The 19,904-nt window shown below is 38.7% G+C and overlaps 1 protein-coding gene across 3 annotated transcripts in view; it reads left to right on the top strand.

Annotated features, from left to right (window-relative positions):
* Positions 1–19,904, top strand: part of TNIK (TRAF2 and NCK interacting kinase) — a 398,088-nt gene that overhangs the window by 253,924 nt on the left and 124,260 nt on the right. For all 3 annotated transcript variants that reach the window (XM_039236518.1, XM_039236516.1, XM_039236515.1), the window contains exons 5-7: positions 13,151–13,261; positions 17,215–17,305; positions 19,394–19,524. In XM_039236518.1, coding sequence (XP_039092449.1) covers positions 13,151–13,261; positions 17,215–17,305; positions 19,394–19,524 — 333 coding nt within the window. The remainder of the gene's footprint in view (positions 1–13,150; positions 13,262–17,214; positions 17,306–19,393; positions 19,525–19,904) is intronic.

Here is a 19,904-nt window from a genome sequence, read left to right as displayed (position 1 = left end):
TCCTTTTTATGTCTGCTTCTTTTTTTCTTCTAAACTTTCTCTTTCATTGAACATCAGAGCCACTTCTGTTTCTTCTTTTTTTAATTGCTTCCCATTGGGCTGTCTTTGCTCCTCAGAGACAGCTCTCTGAGAACAGTGATCGTGTTGTTTACATCTCAGTGTCCTCAGTGCTAGGAAGGTGCGAGGCATATGAGGCTAATAGAATAGTTGGACTTGTAAGTGAAAGCGATTATTATTTCTACAGACGTGGTTGCTAACATTGTCGGCACAAAGCAGATTGCTGCAGGTACTTTGAGAGCTTCGTTTTACTTGTGGCCTAAAGGTTCAATAGGAAGTGGTAAGATGATGCAAGTTGGATTATCTCTGTGCTCCTAAAGGACTTCTACATTATCAAGACTCTAGCTTTTGAGCAATGACCCCATATTGCCATAAGATGGTAGCTGTCTTAATGCTATCTGCAGAGAAGCTTTTTGTTTGGTCAGGGCCATCGTTCCAAATTAAACAAAAGCTTTAATGTAGCTTTGGAACCACCACCTTCAGGAATCACCTGCAATAGTACAAGCTGCATCACACCCAACCATTAATATCATTTCTTTTGTGAGATGGGCCAGATAGGAGAGCCTGTTTTCTTATGAGAGTGAATTGTTAAAATCTGGGTGTTTATTTAGAAATTGGTTGAAAGAAAGAGAGGAGTGGTCAAGCGGGGATTAACTTATTTTTACCCTTTTCCTAATGCTGTGATTTTTTAAGTTGGAAAGAAAATTAGTTGTCCTTTATTTTGCTGGATCCCCATGAAGTTAATTGACTTTCCCAGGACCTCAAAGCTCATTAATGGAAGAACGCAGAGCCACAATGCAGGCAGCCTGAAATGTGACAATTTAGCTTGGCCTGAAGATCCGTGAAAGGCACTGGAAGTTTGTTGTTATGTTTTTAAATAAGCAGAACCTGCAGTCCATTTTCTAATAGGCACTGGGAGAAAGCAGCAAGCCCATTTGCATCTGCATGGCATGATCTGGAGATTTTATATTCTTGGGAATCAGTTGCTGCCAGTTCTCACCCTGGCCAGCTGCTCCTCCCACGAAAACAGCTATGGTCACTGGGAATCAAGTCTTCATGTGTATATATTCATTTATTCTGTTACCATTCATTCATTCATCCTATAAATATATATCAAGCACTTGCTAGACACAAGGCACTCTTTTGGCACTTCGGATATATCAGTGAACAAAACTAAAGAAGGCCCCTACTTACAGAAGCTTACTCTCCTGCTACAGGCCACAGATAATAATTATAATTAGTAAGAAAACTGTAGAGAATGCTGGAAGTTGACAAGCATCTAGGAGAGCAGGGAAAGGTTAATGGGGTTGCAGCCAGGGGAAACCCCATTGTAGAGGACTCAAGGAAGGGCATTCCAAGCCTGGTGTTTTCTAAGAATAACAATAGGGGCGGGTGTGACCAGAAACCTGGGAGATGCCTGGAGCCACACTGACCATTGGAAAGATGTCAGCTTTTACTCTGAGTGAGGTGGGGGACCACTGGAGGGCTTTGGAAGTAGAGGGACCGAATATGAGCCACAGAGCTAAGGGGTCCCTCGCATTGCTGGCTTGAAACTAGACCAGATGGAGGCCAGAGTAGAAACAGGAAGACCAGTTAGGAGACTGTTTTAGCAAACGAATCCACTTCTGAAGTTGGGAAAGGGAGATCTGTAAGTAGTGATCACTCCCAAACCCAGGCCCCAGGGGAGGACCTGGGCCTTCTCGTTCCATTTGCCCCCCTGCAACTAAACATCACAGGCCCCACATTCTGCTTGGAAGACAGAGAGCCTAGCATGGACTGTCCCCACTAGCAATCATCCATTAGCTTCTTTGTCACTGGGGATAAAAATACCAAGCCATGTGGCACCTGGGTGGCTCTGTCAGTTAAGCGTCCAACTTCGGCTCAGGTCATGATCTCACAGTCCGTGGGTTCGAGCCCCGCAACAGGCTCTGTGCTGACAGCCAGCTCAAAGCCTGGAGCCTGCTTCAGATTCTGTGTCTCCCTCTCTCTCTGACCCTCCCCTGCTCACGCTGTCTCTCTCTCAGAAATAAATAAAACATTAAAAAAATTAAAAAAAAATACAATTCCATGAAATGCTCACGAGAATGAGGGCACCTTCCTTTTCTAGTTGTGCTCTTTCTCTTTGGTAACGAACACAGGGGGAACTTGAAAAAGAAAAGGCAGAATAGAAACATAATGGGAAATTAATACCAGAGTACGATATTGGTGGGAACTTGGTTATAGGATATGATCGTGTGTCATTATTCCAAGGCCTCCGACTCACTGAGTTTGAGCCTTTATGTGTTAATAATAACAATGGCAGGTAATACTTACTGCTTGCTTCTCATGTGCCAAATGATTTGGGGTTTTTGTTTTGCATTATCATAGTATTTCCTTAGATCTTTACAACTACTCTACAAATTAGATCTATCATTATCCCTACTTTACAGGTAAGGAAATGTAGCTCAGGGAAGTTAAGAAATTTGCCCCAGGTCTCACTGCTGGTGAGTGATGAAGCCAGTGTGCTAGCTAACCCCAGGTTCTCTGATACTAGAATCAAGCCCTTGAGTTTTACATTCTATGTTTTAAGTTGTAAAAAATAATTCATATCAAAAGTTGGTGTTCCAAATAGGATTGAAGCTTCGGGTTTAGATTATTTTGACTTCACCTTTAACCTTCATTTCTCAGTTCCCAATTTTCAAAGAGGGTAGCAGGATCAGTTAGTTACTAATAAGACTGATGTGATGTCTAAGAAATATGCTTTGAAGAGTACCTTAAAGCTTTCGGGAATGTTTTAGCAAACAATTGCAAAGGTCACAGATAGTTGACTCTTTGGACTAATGGCATTCTGTTAGGATTACATTTATATAAAAATGTTATTGTGAATTATATAGAGACATTACCTGTAGCAACCAAAGGCAGCACCTTTTTTTTTCTTGAGAGAGAGAGAGCACAAATGTGAGTGGGGGAGGGGTAGTGAGAGAGAATCCTAAGTAGGCTCCATGCTGTCAGCACAGAGCCCACAGGGTTTCAACTCATGAACTGTGAGATCACGACCTGAGCCAAAATCAAGAGTTGGGTGCTGCACCTACTGAGCCACCCAGGTGCCTCAAAAGCAGCACTTTCTATCATGAATTCCCAGTATTCACACTATAGGAAATACTCCCCGGTTATTTCTTTTGTTGTGGCTGAAGGTTTTGCACATATCTTACCAGCCAACACATGTGCTGTTTTAGGTGTCTGATTGAATTATAATCTGTGTGAATTCTATCAGTCTTGTCGTAGAGATAAACTCTTGTTTAGGACCAGCTCTTTGTGGAAATACAACTACTTCTGATAATGGCTAAGTAATTCTCCTTTATCAACCGCTCAGGGCCTGAACCGGAAATCAAAAAAGGGAGCTCTTTCAATAAAGATTCTGATCTCTTGGAAACAAGCAAGCTATGTCACACAGCACTGCTGTCTCATTCCTTCTCATCTCAGTGGTGAGAAGCTCTCCATTTTGCTGCATGCCATTCAGGCACTCAGACTGAGGGACAAGTACTGTCCATTAGGGGTACTAATTTCTCTAACACTGGAAAACAAAATCATACTGTCTCTTCTCATACTACCACAATCACAAGACTAGAGTATATTATAAAGACAATAAATTTCTTTTTTTTTATTTATTTCTAGGAGAGAGAGCGAGAGACAGCGTGAGCAGGGGAGGGTCAGAGAGAGAGGGAGTCACAGACTGAAACAGGCTCCAGGCTCTGAGCTGGCAGTCAGCACAGAGCCCGACGCGGGGCTCGAACCCACGAACTGTGAGATCATGACCTAAGCGAAAGTCGGACGCTTAACCGACTAAGCCACCGAGGCGTCCCAATAAATTTCTTTTTTGAAAAGATAATATTTAGTTTTGAGGAGAGAGAGAGACGGAAAGGGAGGGGCAGAGAAAAAGGGAGACAGAGGATCTTGGCAGGTTTTGCGCTGTCAGCGCGCTCTGGGCTTGAACTCGGGGTCCAAACTCACTAACTGTGAGATCATGATCTGAGCTGAAGTCGGATGCTTAACTGACTGAGCCACCCAGGTGCCTCAAAAGCAATAAATTTCTGATGAGCTTCCAAAATGCAGGGTGACCAAGTAAGATAGCAGATTACTGTGTTGAATTGTCTCAATAAGCCATTCATTAGATTGCAGCAGTGTAGCCTTGCAGAGCTAAGAGGTAAGAAACTATGTATGCACTGGGGGGTGTGGGGGCAAGCAAGGTAGCAATGGGCCAAAACCTGATCTGGAATCCAGAGACCTGGGTTCTAGTATTGGCAAGGCAGCATCTGGCATCTGGTTTCTTCCATATATAAAAGGTAACTTTAGAGTAATAGGTCTGGGTTTTCAAACTTGCAGCCCAGAGGCTAAGTACTGTCCAGGTGAATGTATTTCGTTTGATTTACATAAGGTGGTGGTGTTTTAGTTATGCCAACATTAAAAAAAAATCAGTTTCATGCAAAAGTCTGGATTCCTTTGAAAGTTTTGAAAACTAGGATGATTTGTAAATGCTGGGTCTGAAACCTCCAGTAGCAGCAGTGTGTAACAGCTGTTTGGGGAGCACACACCTGCTCCAATTTGTACCAGAAATGCTGCCACTCCCAGGGTGTCTTCCAGACACACTAAACCTCACATATTGACGTTACTTGTCCAGCTTCTCTATAAGATCATCTGCAAATGAGATACTGAGATGAACCAGTGAGAGATCCTTTCTAGAATCTGCAGTGATTTGACCATAGCCCCCAAACCTAGGTCTGCAATAGTTTGCTGTAGCATCTTGTCTGGCAGAAAGATCATGCCCACTGACATTTTTGGTTGTTTTAAGATGTAAACATGAAATGCTGCGTTGTTAAAAATTCAGCCACGTGTAGCTGAGTCTTTTGAACAATTAAAATTTCTCCTTTTTGAGTTCTATGCATCAACATCAGGCTTTTTTTTTCTTTTCTTTCCTTTTTGTATTGTTTTAATCAGTATTTGTCAATTGTGTAACTAAAGAACTCCCTTCTTCATATATATAGAGCCTACGTCATTTGTCTGGAGAAGTGATTGCATCTTATTATTTGTGAGTAGAAATTCTTGAAAGGCTAACTTTGGTAATTATAGAAGGAGTGCCTAAAATATTAGGAGGAGTGATTGTAACCAGGCTTCCAGTCTCAGAGTTGCCTTATTGCATGACCGGTAGAGATATGTTACTTAGGTACAAACACAGAGTGAAAGTCATACCTAATTTAATACTCTGCAACTGGGCCCGAGTTCAGCTCTTTTTAAAAGAGCCATTTTTTAAAATATTTTTATTTATTTCTAGGGGAGAGAGAGAGAGACAGCATGAGCAGGGGAGGGTCAGAAAGAGAGAGAGATACAGACTCTGAAATAGGCTCCAGGCTCTGAGCTGGCAGTCAGCACAGAGCCCGACGCGGGGCTCGAACCCACGAACCGCGAGATCATGACCTAAGCGAAAGTCGAATGCTTAACCGACTAAGCCACCCAGGTGCCCCTAAAAGAGCCATTTTTATGAACTGATGGGTGATTCTGTGACAAGAATGTACAAATGATTTCTTCTTTTATCCCAATGAATTTCATTTGAATTGTGCTTAAACTTCTTTTCACCTTAGCAAAAGGAAGACTTATGTGTCCCCACAGTGATTCTGCTACTGGTCTAAACAAACCTTCTGGTTCCTGTTCTAGATAAATTCTGAACCAAAGTCTGTGTCCCATTTAAGTTGCGCTTCTCAAAATCTTCAACTATCAAGTTGCTTAATCATAAGTCTTATGAAGCTAGTATTTTCTTTTCTTTTCCTATTTTTGCTTGTCTGATAGCTTGTTTTCCCATCCCCCTCCCCACATTCTTATATTTGACTGTAACTTTCTGACCAGCAGAATTGAGCATTTCTTACAGCCTTAATAAGGTTAGTTTCTGTGAGTAGATCCCTGCCCAGAATGGACATGTAATGATTTACTCCTAACAAGGAAAATTCCCCAGCAAAGCTTGCATACATACTGAGAAAATCGAGCACCAGAAACCAAATACAAGATGCAACGAACTTCACTCATTTCCTGAGCTTCCGTGCCTACTCTGAGGCTCTCTCTCCATAGACATGGTGACCACTGAGCCCTTGTAGTGGGCCTGTCCTTTATACAGGCTTCTTGTAGCTAAAAGTACAGCTGGCTCCGTATAGTCAAACTGACTTTGTCATTCTCCAGATACACAATTGTTCATTATCCAGAAACTATATTGGCCAAGTTTGGGAGACCTCACATCCTTGGGACTCAATTTTTTATCTTTGGAAAACGGAATTTGTAGTTCAAGCACTTGTCCTGAAGTCTAAATAGATAATGTAGAAGGTAAAGGAATTTTTTCTTTTCAAATACATGCTAGTTTAAAAATGAATGCATTTCTAAATTTGAAATTCCCACCAGTTTTACTTTACCTTTACATAAGTTGTCTTCAATGGTAAATGTGTTTATACATATACCTACCGATGTTTGTACTGTATACACATGTATTTTATATTGTGGGACTTTAAACTACCTCTGGCAAATGAGACAGCATTCTGTAACAAAGTACTGGTTTTGTTTACACCTTCATAAATCATGCAGATGAGATCTGTGGCTATTCCCAGCCACACATGATAAAAATATCCTGTGCCTTGCTGATGTTTCTGGACCTTCAAGGTCAAGAGTCTGATCCTCTGCAGAGCTATGAATTCTTGGATGTTTATCTTTCCTACCCTTTTCTTAGAACGCTCCTTCAATTGCTCCATACAGACTTCTCTCATTGTAATTCTTTTTTTAAAGTTTATTTATTTATTTTGAGAGAGAGACAGAGACAGAGATCGAGAGAGTGGCAGAATCCCAGTCAGGCTCCACACTGTCAGTACAGAGCCTCATGCGGGGCTTTAACTCACAAACTGTGAGATCCTGACCTGAGCCAAAATTAAGAGTCAGATGCTTAACTGACTGAGTCATCCAGGTGCCCTAGAACTTCTCTCATTTTAGATAGACCTTCAGCATCCTGCTCCCTCCTCTTCCTCTCCCACAACCCTTGCTCCTCCTTTTACTGTAAAAGAGAAGGGATCTGTTAGTTCTTGTGAGTGACTGACTAATGACATTTGGAGGAGGACAAGTTAACGTACTTGGGGCTAGTGGTGGCAATTTTAACATGTCATAAGGCATTGTTTCTTATTACAGGAACTTAAAACCAGTTAACTAGTAGACCAGTGAATACTATAGGGTCCCGGAAATCATCCTAAGCTTCTTAAGGTGGTTCTGAGGATAAACCTTTTAAAAGTATTTCAGAGGTGTTTAGGGTTGGAAAGTGCAGGTTAGAAGTGACTGCAGCAGATGACTCCATACTGAAAGCCCCTCCAGATGAGATGAGCTCAGGGCTGGCTCAGGCAGTGCTTCTGAAATTCCTTCTGGGCTCAGCTGAGGCAGAAGACCTTTTGCTTAAATATTGTCCTGGAGAGGGGAAGGCAGAGGGGGGCATAATAAGTGCCCCCTCCCCTCACAACCTCTAAGAAAAGACATCTTGCTGGTCAGAAATATAAGACAGCTGACAAAAATACATGACAAACAACCATGTAAGTTGTGACATATGTTAGAACTTTTTTTCTTTAGGGGCATCTGGGTGGCTCAGTCGGTTGAATGTCCAGCTTCAGCTCAGGTCATGATCTCATGGCTCATGGGTTCCAGCCCCGCGTCAGGCTCTATACTGATGAGTCAGAGCCTGGAGCCTGCTTCAGATTCTGTGTCTCCCTCTCTCTGCCCCTCCCCCCATTCACACTCTCTCTCTCTCAAAAATTAACACTTTCAAAAATCTCTTGTTTTTAAGAATTAACCTTTTTGATGTTGATGGCAATGACAGCTGTGTCCAGATCATCCAGGCAGCCCTTTCCCTCTTAATTGGGTCCAGTACATTATATTGTTTCTTAAATATCTACTCAGTGACATGGTTCTAGGTCCAGGCCCAAACTCCTCCTGCCTGAGCTTGGCTCTGTTCTCCCCTTCAACCCAATCTCCTTTTCTTTTCCCAAGTGACACATAGGTGTATCCTGTTTTCTGACTCAGTTATTTAGGTGGTGTGGAATGAGCAGTTCAAATGTACCATTCCTTCTAAACCTCTCTCTCTCTCTACCTCTTCAGCCTCAAATAAAAAGATACAACATCCTGGATTGCACCACTGCTTTTTCTTGCCATGTAACACAAGCTTAAAAAAAAAAAACATATGTTCTTTGTACTCTTTTATTAATAGGGGTTATAGAAATGCATGTGCCCAATGCCCTCTCAGCCATTTGGAAGGTGAAGTGGATCTTGGGAAGCTATTGATCTTCCAAGCTGGTTGCTTAAAAAAAAAAATGCAAACCCACCAATAGATGAAAAGTAATAGATATAGTTTAAGATTTGGGGCTGCCAAGAGTTTTACACTCATAAGCACACTTAATGTTCACATCAAACATTTTATGTTATGTTACATTACGTTACGTTTACATTACGTTACGTTGTATTTTATAGTGGTGGGGGGGGTGCTAAGCCCAGGGTGGCTAAAGAACCTACATGTTCAGGGTCACATAACTAGTACTTGACAGAGCACCATTCTTTCAACCCCCTCTACTTACTTAATGAGTATATATACCACGGACAAGGCTGCAGACCATTGCTAAGCTTCATTTCCAAGTGAATAAGGAAAAGGGAATTGGGAAAAAGGATTCATGAATCAGTAGCTGCAAATCACCACACCCAGCACCTGGCGCATGGCAAATTCTCAGTGAATGTTAGCAAGTATTGTTGCCCCAGTGTCAACTCTTCAAGAACTTTTTTCTGGGGAAAATTTTTTTTTTTCTTTTTTTTTTTCTTCTGGGGAAAATATTAATGATCCATTATTTCTTGCTTGTAAGATGTGAAGTTATTGACTTATTGCTGCTGGGGTTGGCACGTTGAGCCCTGTTTCTGTTTATTGATGTGATGAGGTTACTTGTGGTGAGGGAGGGTCCCTGCTGCGTGGTGGCAGTAATTATCAGTGTCACTGTGTGACTGCAGGAACTAGTTGCTAGCAAATGCTGGTTTCTTCCTTTCTTTCTCTTTTTTTGAAAAAAAAATCCCATTACATAATTTAACAATCATTTCATTCCATAGTGAGATGAAAAGAATTTAGCAGCCTTCAGCTGGAGCTGAATAGAGAAGCAAATTATAGAAATCACTGACATTAGTGCCTGGCTAGAGCAGGATTGTTTCCTACTGAATATTTGAAAGTATTTTGTCCAATCTAATTTTAAAAGTCTAGAGTCACTGGTCTTCCACTGCTTTCCTTGGGAACTATAATTTTGTGGCCTAATAGAGCTCAATGGTGGGACATTTTCTCCCGCTGATATAGGAGAAATGGAGGCATTTGTAGGAGATCTGGTCACTGTGTTTTTCTCAAATAAGATTTGAGAATAGCAGGGAGCACAAACATATTCTGCTCCCTTGAGAAGATATTTTCTTTCAACCCAGGGATGTGTCTTTGGTCTGTCCTGCTACCATTGAACCATGGTTTGCTACAGAGTGGGATTTTTCTTTAATTTTGTATTATAGAGAATCCCCCAAATACACAAGAGTAAAGAGAACAATATAATGGACACTGATGTGCCCAATACTAGTCCCCAAGCCATCAGTCACTGACCAATTCTGCCCCATCCATATGCTTACCCACTTCTTCCCCTCTACTATTATTTTGAAACATATCTTGTCATTATTTCTTTTTCTAAGTTCTGATAAAAAACATATAACATAAAATTTAGCATTTTAACCATTTTAAAATATATAATTTAATGGCATTAGGTACATAGTTCTTTACCACATAGTACCATTACCCTAGCTAGTTCCAGAACTTTTTCATCACTCCAGAAGGAGACCATTGGCAACCACTAATCTGTTTTCCATTTCTATGAATTTGCCTATTTTGGATATTTCATCGAGATGGGTTTATACAGTATAGAGCTTTTTTGGTCCTTCTCTCAATTAGTATAATGTTTTCAAGATTCAACCATGATGTATCAGGCATCAGTACTTCATTCCTTTTCATAGCAGAATAATACTCTATTATAGGGATATACCACATTTTGTTTATTTATCCAATGGGGGACATCTTAGTTACTTCCACCTTTTGTCTGTTGTGAATAGTGCTGCCTTGGACATTCAGATGCAAGTTTTTGTTTGAATACTTGTTTTCAGTTCTTTTGACTATATACCTAGAATTGGAATCACTGGGTCATATGGCAATTCTATGTTAACTTAATATGTGTGGAACCATTAAACTGTTTGTGACTGCAACATTTTACATTCTCCCCAGCAGTATGTGAGAGATCCAATTTCTCACATCCTTGCCAACATTGGTTATTTTCGGCCTTATTAAAAAAAATTACAACCATCCTAGTGGGTATAGAGTGCTATCTTACTGTGATTTTGATTTGCAATTCTCTAATGACTATTGATGATAAACACCTTTTCATGCGATTGCTGGTTATTTGTATATCTTCTTTGGAGAAATGTCTATTCAAGTGTTTTGCCCATTTTTAAATTATGTTGTTTATATTTTTGTTGTTGATCTCTAAGTGTTCTTTATATATTCTGGATACTAAACTCTTATTGGATATATGATTTATAAATATTTTTTCTCATTCTGGGTGTTTTCTTTTCACTGTCTTATCTTTATCCATTGATGCACAGAAGTTTTTAATTTTAATGTAATCCAACTTATGTTTTCTTTTGTTGTTTGTGCTTTTATTGTCATAGCTGAGAAATCATTACCAAGTCCAAAGTAATGGAAATTTACCCCTGCGTTCTCTCCTCAGGATTTTTATAGTTTTAGCTCATATATTTAGGTCTTTGATCCATTTTGAGATAATTTTTGTATGGTATGAGGTCAAGGTTCCACATCATTCTTTTACATGTGAATATTCAGTTGTCCCAGCACCATTTATAGAAAAGACCATCATATCATTTTATCCATAATATTTCAGTATGTTTCACAAAAACTAAGAACTTTATTTTTACATATCACACTTTTAAGAAAACCCTCATCTTTCCTTAATATCATCAAATATCTCATCTGTGTTCAAAGCTTTCATTGCCTCAACAATTTTAACAGCTTTTTAAAAAATTCATATTTAGCTAATTTGCATCCTTTGCACATTGTTGGTATATCTTTTTAATATTTTTTAAGTCTATAGATATCCCCTCCATCTCCTCTTTATCTTCCTGCAGTTTATTTGTTAAAGCAAATGGGTCATTTGCCCTGTGGAATTTCCTATTCTAGGTTTTCTTGATTATATCCCCGTGAGGTAATATGTTCCTCAGTCCTCTGAATTTTTTGTAATTTGGTAGTTGAAACTAAATGCTTGATGAGATGCTGGGTTTTTGTTTGTTTTTTTGTTTGCTGTTGTTTGTTTTTGGCAAGGCTACTTCTTAGGTGATGTTGTTATTCTAATCAAGAGGCAAATCCTGTTTACTTATTTATTTATTTTTTTAATGTTAGCAGCCACTGATAATCAATGCTTAAATTCTTTAGTTAGGGGCTACAAAATAGTAATATTCTATTTCTCATATGTCCTCTTAATTTGTTACATGGACTGCCTCTTAAGATATACCTCTTAATTATTTAATTATCCAGTGATAAAACTTGTCTGTGATTGGCATTGTAAACTCTTGATTCTTTCCCTTTATTTACCAGTCTCAAAATAAGACAGAGCCAGTTACATATATTTTTTGAGGGTTGTTTACTAATGCATTTAGTTAAGCATATTTAATGTGTTTCAAGCCATTGCAGTTGTTACTCTTATTGATGTAACAATTGATCATCCCATCCCTGTGCGAATCTCTTCAAGTTGACTCTTGAATTCTTTCTAACATGACCTTGTGGTCCCCGATAGCTTCCTGGCTATCATATATGATAACTTTACAACTCTTATTGGGTTGCAGTGTGAGCTACTGTGGCGCTTCTCAAATTTCCTTACAAAAACTCCAGTTGGGTCTCTTTACTTCCCTTGGCAGTCTGGAGAAGATGGTAGGATTTCCTGCCATTCATGGAATCATAAGACAAGTCAGAAGAAGCACTGGAAACTCATTCGTGAAACTCATTTCTTGAGTTTTATTGAGCTGCTACTAGGCAACCATGGTGCTGATGTTAGGAATATACATTAGGACAAAGCCAAAACCATCAATGTGATTTCATTATGGGTCCATTTTAGTTCTGTTTCTAGTGTCTAGTCAGAGATTGATCACTAGTTATTCTGAATTCTTTTCATATAATTACTAAAATATATATAAGTACTTAATAAGATGACATTTGTTGAAGACCTTTTTTATTTTTAAGAAAAGGGAGAATATGGACATGGATATGTTTCTTAAACCTAGAAAATGAGTATCAAATCAGATGGATTGTTTTTCCTCTTCTAGTCTCTATTTCTCCATTAAATAAGGGAGAGGATTATTTTCTGCCTATTCGATAAGGTTGCTGAGTGCTGTAATGAGTTTATATTTATAGAGAACTTGAAGCTTTTTGGATGAAAGGTGCTAAATTAAGGCTTATTGTTTATTGAATTTATTTGATGTGTCGAACCTCCTGGGAACATTTGCTGAAGTTAATTAAAAACAGATAGTCCCCACTCTGACAGCTTACAGTGCCACTTACAAACCCAATAGCATAAACAGTGTACACTTTATTGTCCTAACGCTGGACTGCCTAGAAAACCATAGCTCTTTCAGACAGGGAATGATCCACTTTTGTAGGAAAGATGAGATCAATTGCTGGATAAAAACACAGAGATATTCTCAACTACATCTGCCCTCATTTTTAAAAATACTTAGAATATGGAGATTTTCCTCAATTTCCAACTATAATTTTCAGATTGGAAAATTAAAAATAACCTTTCTTTTCCGTCATTTTGGAAAGAAATTAAGATATATGTTTATGTTTTACATATTGTCTTATGATCCCTTATTCCTTACAGAAATGGCATTCTAAAGCAGCCAACTAGAATGAGTTATGCTTTCTTAACCCAATGGAAGCTGTGAAGTATAATTATAATAATGGTATGTTTGCTTCCTTTGCCAGTTGGTGATGGAGTTTTGTGGCGCTGGCTCTGTCACTGACCTGATCAAGAACACAAAAGGTAACACGTTGAAGGAAGAGTGGATCGCGTATATCTGCAGGGAGATCTTACGAGTAAGTGACAACATGGAGTATCTTGGGAGGTGTTGAACTTTGTACCATCCTTCCACTGACATTCACAAAAGTATTGCAGACCTTTTAAAAGGTTTATTCTAACAGTGATGGTAGTAGTGATGGTTTTTTGGTCTGCTGCAATGGAAGTGGGAGCCATTCTGATCAGGCCATGTGCACTCCCATTTGGAGGGTTAACATTGTTGACTTTCCTTAACCATTTCCAATGGTGTTTCCAATTAGAAATCTGATTTTAGATCTTAAGAGATAAGGTCTCACTTGGGAAATGAATTTTTTAGAGGTATTTTGATTACTCATTTGAGTTTTCCATTTATGAAAGATTATCACTAGTTTAAACATTGTATCACATTAACCATTTCAGCATTTATAATCTAGTTAGACTGAAAAAAACTCTTTGAGATGTGGTCACTTAAATCAAAATAACTAGATAAGACTATGTCTATTTGTCCAGTTTTGCCCACTAATCAGTTAGGCAATCTGGACAATATAGTCATGTATACTGAGCTCAGTTCAAGAAGGTAATTGGTCAGATTTAGGTCAGTCAGACTAGTTTAATTATCTCTTGCTACTAATATGGAGTCTATTGTATGTTCACTGAGCATTATTACTAGATCTGCTTCTCAATCATGATTTATTTATAAACTCTGCCTTCTTAATCTAAGGGAATAAGAGTTAAAACTATTTTTGTGATGTGCCCAAGATACACTTTTGAGGGACAGATTATGTGGTGTGAATGGATGGATAGGTCAGTGGGTGGAAGACATTAAAAAATTGAAACTACCTTAGGTAACAAAAAAAAGGAAGGAAGGAAGGAAGGAAGGAAGGAAGGAAGGAAAGAAAGAAAGAAAGAAAGAAAGAAAGAAAGAAAGAAAGAAAAGAAAGAAAAGAGAAAACTTTTACAATAACATTTATAATAGCATAAAAGTCAAATACTTAGAAATAAACTTCTCAAACAATGAAATCTGGCCATGTGTAGCAACATGGATGGACCTTGAGGGTGTTATGCTGAGCGAAATAAGTCAGGCAGAGAAGGACAGATATCATATGTTTGCACGTATAGGAGGATTAGGAGGAACTTGACGGAGGAACAAGGGGGAGAAGAAGGGCGGAAATGGTGGGGGAAAGGGAGAGAGGCAAACCATGAGAGACTCTTGAATGCTGACAAAAACTGAGGACTGATGGATGTGGGGGGGAGAGGGGATGGGCATGGAGGAGGGCACTTTGGGGATGAGCACTGAGTGTTATGTAGAAACTAATTTGACAATAAACTATTTGTAAAAAAAAAAAAAAAAAAAAGAAATAAACTTCTCAAAAGATGTGAATGACTTCTACACTGGAAACTACAAAATATTAGAGAAATTAAAGAAGACTTTAATAAATGGAAGCATATACCATTTCACAGATAAGAATATTGAATATTGTAAAGATGTTATTTCTTACCAGTTTGGTCCATGGTTTCATTGAATTCCCTATCAAAATTTCCTTAGGTGTATCTGGATATTTACAAGCTTTACTTTTTTTTAACACTTATTTATATTGAGAGAGAGAGTTCAAGTGGGGAAGGAGCAGAAAGAGAGAGAGAGAGAAACAGAGAGAGAATCCCAAGAAGGTCTGAGCTGTCAGTGCAGTGACCAACATGAGGCTCAAAACCATGATCCATGAAATCATGACATGAGCCAAAATTAAGAGTCAGACGGTCAACTGTCTGAGCCATCGAGGCATCCCATGACAAGCTGATTTTTAAAACATTATATGGAAATGCAAAGGGCCAAGAATAGCCAAGGTAATCTTGAAGCAGAGAACGAAGCTGGACAAGTTATGGTGCCAGTTATTGAGACTTACTATAAAGCTACTGAGTAGATAAGGCAGAGTGAGGTATCATCACACAAATACACAGATGGCCAAAGGAACAGGGTAAACATCCAGGAATAGACACACTTCATATGGACCTCTCATCTATGGCAAAGGAAGTGCTGCAGTACATGGCGGAAGGGTGCCCTTACCAGTAAATAGAGCTTGGTCAATTGAATAGTCGTGTGAAAAATGAAGCTTGATACCTCCTTTATATCCTATTAAAAAATTAATTCCAGCTGGGTTAGAGACATAAATTTAAAATATACAAAAAATAAATCTCTTAAATGCAAACCTAGGATAAACCCTCCACGGCCTGGGTTGGGCAAAAAGAATACAAAACAAGATTTGACTGGGAAAAAGGACATAATGGCTGCTGCTCTCCTTCAAATGTGACATTATTTTCAAGTATTGAGGTTGAGGTGCCTTTTTGTCAACTTCATTTGAATTTCTGACTCAGAATTTTACTCATTTAGAGAAAGCACAAAGGGTTATTTAGTCATCGAGACCACCCAGTGGTGCCAAGAATTTGTTGGATCTTCAGGGCTTTCTGTGCTGCTGAGGAACCCCAGATGGGGAACCCTGAGGATCGGCCATGTGCTCTCCAGGGTTCTGAAAACAGCAGGATCATCACCCGATGCTTCTTTCTCAGTACTTGGGTAGAATGTGTGAAATCTGTTTTCTTCCTTCTTCCAAAACATTCTCTCAAAAGGCACTGGCATTTGAGATAAGGAGACTCATTGGAAGGACATTCAATCACAAGAAGTTTCAGAGCTAACCCTCCATGCATTATACGATGTCCTTAAATATGGTGTTTGGCTCACTTGTGTGAAATGTTACCTGCTACCTGCTTCTAACCACTTTCAAGGAGACCAAGAGAACTTCAGTCCCTCTTTTAAAAATTCATGGGGTGTTAAAATGCTGTAAAACCATACATTTTAATCTGCTTGGTGTCTACCTTGCACTGAACTGACTAGATTAGAAAGGTGATTTTTTAGGACCCAAACCAGTGCTTCAAACTCTCATGGTTTGTGTTTACTGATATTCCTGAATATACACATGGATCTTTTTGAGCATCCAATTCTCCTGATGAGTGTTTTCAACAAAGCAATTCAGGTATTTAGCATTTTTATGTCAACCTCATTTTTCATACAAAGGTTTTGTCATTATGGAGGAAAATTAAAACTACAGAAAATTATAAATAATAAAATGGCAATACCTGAATATACAATACCTTGAAGGAACAAGTGTTAGCATAACATAGTTTGCTTTAAGACTCCAATTTGAGATTATTTCAAGTTATACTTTATCTGAGAAGCATATCACTATTTTAGAGCAAGTCTGTAGATTTTAGAACTCAGACCACAGAGAAGCCAAAGTGAGAGTTACTCATGGAGAAATGGAACACAATCAGTTTTGGATGTCACCAAATAATTATTTCATATAATTAACACAAAGTCATAAATATCATAACGCACTAAAGATGACAGCCATGAGTGCCAAACAAAGGAAAGAGAAATTGTTGTTCTCTTTTTTTAACGTGAGCCACTTAGGCTAAAAGCAATGGGAAATTTCTTGTGTGGTCTGAGCAATGCTTCATTGTGCTTAGTTAAAATTATATGATATAATGTAACTCTTACCTTTTGAATTCAAGATACTGATTCAGAAAAAGAGTGAGGACTTAGTTAAATCAGGTTAGTTTTCTGGAGGAGACTCTAGATTCTGTTACAGACCAGCACATGCAGGCAGTCCTCACTTTTCTCCGTACTGTCAGCCGAAACTCGTGCATTCCAGCACCACATCATTGTCTGCTTGGGTCCGTGCTACCCGAGATCAATGCCGAGATGCAAGCAGTTCATTGTTTCAGCACCACACGTGGCCAGGACTGCTGTATTTTAATTTCTATTGATTGATCAGTTGCCTAGTTTCGAACAGCACTATACACATATGAAAGATGCAAGTATGATCATGAGAAATGTCTCTGGGTGAGTTCACATCTTGTTTGGATCATTGACAACCCAAATAGTTTATTTGCATCTTGACTTCTGTTCCTGTTAACCCTTGTCAACTCTCTGTTACTCCAGGGGCTGAGTCATCTGCACCAGCATAAAGTGATTCATCGAGATATTAAAGGGCAAAATGTCTTGCTGACTGAGAACGCAGAGGTTAAACTAGGTAAGAACAGGATCCAGTGGGCCTAGGAATTGAGGGAATTGATCGGATGGATTACTTCAACAGCTCATTGTTTTTTCCATTTCGTTCTGTTTTTAATGAATATAAATTTGTCACTGTGAATTTGGAGGTCAGTGTACTAAAGAATGAAGAGGAAAATGTTTGTCTCTTACAAAACATTTTCTAAAAGTGAATTGGTATACAATATAACAGATAAATCCATTTGCTTAATCAATATGTAAAAAAAATCAAGGTGTTTTTTTTTTTTTAATTTAATATTTATTCATTTTTGAGAGTCTGGGTTGGGGACGTGCAGAGAGAAAGGGAGACACAGAATCTGAAGCAGGCTGCAGGCTCTGAGCTGTCAGCCTAGAGCTCAAGCCCACAAACTATGAGATCGTGACCTGAGCCGAAGTCAGACACTTAACCAACTGAGCCACCGAGGCACCCCAAAAATCGGGGTTTTTTAAAGCAAAAACCCTTTAGGTTAGAAGTGACTGACCTTGAAATGGTTTCCTGTATCTTACCATTTGTTTACCTTGTTGCTGCTGTAACAGAAAGTAATGAGCCATTTGTTTATTGAAAAATATCTTCAGTTAGACATATTTAGAATAATGAATTCCTGCTGTATTCCCATGCGTTTTACGGTATATTTACATGGGCTTCATTATGACCTAGGGCACGTGCACAAAATGGGTGTTCAGTATTCTCCTTTGTTTACTTGCTGAATAGCCTTCTTCCATTTGCCAGAGTTATCTGTGAGACAGCCCTTTTCTTTGGTGCTTCTTCCCACAAATCTGGTGGGAAGAGAAGGTAGAGAGTCTCCACATGCATTTGCCTGCTTGGTGTCTGTGAGTAAGAGCATGAATGGACAGCTATCCCTAGGATATGCAACTTGTCATCTAGAAAGGAGGTATTGCCGTATGATTGTTTATTTTCGAAGAGATTGAAGTATCTCCTGTGTTTGTATCCTGAACATTTGTTCTTGCCTCTTTGTTAAAATACATAATTTTCATTTTTTCTTCATTAGCATTTGGGGCCAAACTTTCATCTCATGAGTAATTCCCTTTTAAAACGAAAGCATATATTTCTTAGGGAGGGTGTGTGTGTGTGTGTGTGTGTGTGTGTGTGTGTATGTACATATATTTGTATGTACTGGCTAGATAATGTATCCTCAGAATATTCACTCATTATTAATCAATAGTCACTTGTTTAGAGAATATTATGTCAGACCCTGTACACAACACTCTTCCATAGATTATCTCACTTCAACATTACAGCAACTCTATGTAAATATCATCACACTCATTTCATAAATTTGGAAGCCGAAGCTTAAAGAAGTTGATCTGCTAGCCCTAGGTCACATCACTAGTATGCAGAAATAGGATGCAAACTTAGGCAGTCTGACTCTGGAAACTTGGCTCATAACCACTTTCTTTGTATCCTCTAAATGTTCTCTTTTATGGCAAACAAGGTTGTTTTTTATTCAACACCTGTTTTGGGTCCTTATGGACCCTTGGTTTAACCAAATACAGCATTTTGTGCTTTCCTCATTGGTACATTTTATCCATTTATACACACAGTTTAAAAATAAACATTCACAATTGCTAAAAGGAAGAAGCGACCCAAGTTACCCATCAGCAGATGAATAGATAAACGCAGTGTGGCACGGGCATACAATGGGATATTATTGAGCCTTAAAAACATGGATTAACCTTGATGACATTATGCTCATTGAAATAAGCCAGTCACAAAAAGACAAATGCTGTATGACTCCACTTATATAAGTACCAATAGTAGTCGAGATTTATAGAGGCAGAAAGTAGAATGGTGCTTGCCAGGGGCAGGGAGAGGAGAGAATGAGGAGTTATTGTTTAATCAGTACAGAGTTTCAGTTTGGGAAGACAAAGTTCTGGAGTCAGATGGTGGTGATGGTGGTACAACAATGACACAGAACTGTACACTTAAAAATGATTAAAATTGTAAATTTTATGTTGGGTTTATTTTGCCACAGTAAAAAAAAAAAAAAAAACACATTCATTTTATCACCATATAAGGACACTGACGATGCATTTGTCTTCTCTTAAATAGTGGACTTTGGAGTCAGTGCCCAGCTTGATCGAACCGTGGGCAGGAGAAACACCTTCATCGGGACCCCTTACTGGATGGCACCAGAAGTTATTGCCTGTGATGAAAACCCAGATGCCACATATGATTTCAAGGTATGACTTCTTCATTGTTTCAAAACCATCCCTCACAGCCTGCCCTGGGCTTTATGATTTATGTAATCCCGGGCTTATGATTTATGTAATCCAAAGGGAGAACTAAAAAGCATTATTTGAATTTAAAATGATAAGACATTCATGTGAGAATCTTTTTTATGCAGTTACCCATTATATCTGATTGCCTATTTGTAAAAAAATGTTAAAACCATTTTTAATATTCTCTTGAACTTACTCTTGTTTCTTACTAGAAAATAGATTTCTTATGGAAGTGCTGAATAAATAGACCGTACGCTTGCAACTAATATTATTCTGCATGTTAACTACCTGGAATTTAAATAAAAACTTGAAAAAAAGACAATAGATTTCTATTTTGATTA

The sequence above is a fragment of the Hyaena hyaena genome, unplaced genomic scaffold (genome assembly GCF_003009895.1).
Source record: "Hyaena hyaena isolate Hyena2069 unplaced genomic scaffold, ASM300989v1 scaffold_112, whole genome shotgun sequence".
Taxonomy (NCBI): Eukaryota; Metazoa; Chordata; class Mammalia; order Carnivora; family Hyaenidae; genus Hyaena; species Hyaena hyaena.
The sequence above is the reverse complement of the archived record's forward strand: the minus strand, read 5'-3'. Positions and strand labels throughout refer to the sequence as shown.